The sequence below is a fragment of the Nanorana parkeri genome, unplaced genomic scaffold (assembly GCF_000935625.1).
Source record: "Nanorana parkeri isolate BGI_ZX_2015 unplaced genomic scaffold, ASM93562v1 scaffold866, whole genome shotgun sequence".
Lineage (NCBI taxonomy): Eukaryota > Metazoa > Chordata > Amphibia > Anura > Dicroglossidae > Nanorana > Nanorana parkeri.
In genome coordinates, this window is record NW_017307134.1 from 620,576 (window position 1) to 622,081 (window position 1,506).

Here is a 1,506-nt window from a genome sequence, read left to right on the forward strand (position 1 = left end):
AAAGTGCAAACAAGAAAATTGCATTGAAAACACAGCAGGAGGGATAGAATGAGAACTGTACACATTTAAACGCATCTGTATTTATGTGTCTAAACGCAGGCATTTTAATGATCATTACACCGTCCATGTGCATGAGGCTGAATACAAACAGCATGAAACAATGCAATGGGAATAATAAATAAAGCAGAAAGAAATACAATCACATGGTGTTTCCTTTATGTTGTCCTTTTCTGAATTCTTTTCAAGTCAAGCAAAGTTCTGCAGCTGTGACCTAGGTAAGTAGCGCCCTCTAGCGCCAGTGAGTGTCAGGTGCAGCACTGGCCGGGATAACACCGGAACTAGTTTGGAGAGCTGGTGGGCGGGGATAGACCAAGGACAGACTGTCATATTTAGTTTTAGCCCTTGGACTGCTCTGTAGTTGTCACCTTTAGGGTTCCGGTCGTGGTGTCAGATATAGTAATCATGCTCTGCAGACTAAGCTTGTGCGGCAGGTGAGTGGTAGCGGCGCGGTGACATGACAGCTTCTGCTGTGGAATGGCTGCGGGTGATCACGCTTGCTGCATGCTTTGAGCACCTGCGGACGTTACTAAACATCGTTGGCTTGTGATCTGTGACCTGTGGGAGAGTTTATTACCGCCATCATGTTGTGTGATTGTGCCAAGTCCGTTATCTGGTGACAGAAAACCCTCTGGCTGGTTTATCTGGCACACGTTACACTGTGGGACGTTATGCAATGTCATAAGGAAAGGCTGATCACTATGAGAAGTGTGTACTGCATAACAGTTCTTTCCATGGCTTGCTCACACATAAGTCCAGGGAATTCTGCACTTTCCTGATTTCTTTTATGTAAAGACTTTTTTTTTTCTGGGTCTAATGTAGGATCAGTAGTCAGAAAACTTTTTAAAGTGACACTAAACTCAAGTGTTACACCTTAATGCATTTAAGTACATTAACTATTACAATAAATATCTCTTATTTGTGTATCACTCAGCTGTAGATCCTCAAATCATCTCTGAATTCATGCTGACCTGACCTTCCTTCTGGAGGGTGACTACTTTTGTTTCACATGGTCCCTGTTAAACTACATTTATGGTAATAGTTAAAGTACTTTTATGCAATTTTAAGATTTAACTCCTGGGTGTATCACTTTAAAGAAAGGGCCAGTTCACTGTCTGGTATTGGCAGTCAATGGGAGAAGGACATGCTCCAGTGTCAATGATCTGTAGGCATAGAATATGCCCCACTGTTGGTTAGTGGGGGTAATAAATGCCCCAACATCATTGGTGATAAATGGTCCTGCCTCAGTGGAAAGAATGTTGCTCCAGCATTGGTGTCGGTTGGAGTAATAAAAGCACTTCCAGCATTGGATCCATAGGAAGTAATAAAAGGCCCCCATTATTTATAATGGGAGTAATAAAAGCACCGCAACTGCATTGGTGTCGGCGAGAGTAATAAAAGCACCCACCAGCACTGGTGCCAGTGGGAAGAATACCCCCCCCCCTCCTT

The 1,506-nt window shown here is 43.4% G+C and overlaps 1 protein-coding gene across 2 annotated transcripts in view; it reads left to right on the forward strand.

Annotated features, from left to right (window-relative positions):
• Positions 1–333: 333 nt before the first annotated feature.
• Positions 334–1,506, forward strand: part of SOD2 (superoxide dismutase 2, mitochondrial) — a 10,194-nt gene continuing 9,021 nt past the window's right edge. Inside the window, exon 1 of one of the 2 annotated variants that reach the window (XM_018565610.1) lies at positions 334–491. In XM_018565610.1, the coding sequence (XP_018421112.1) occupies positions 463–491 (29 nt within the window). In that variant the 5' untranslated portion in view covers positions 334–462. The remainder of the gene's footprint in view (positions 492–1,506) is intronic. The other variant, XM_018565611.1, reaches the window with a different exon arrangement.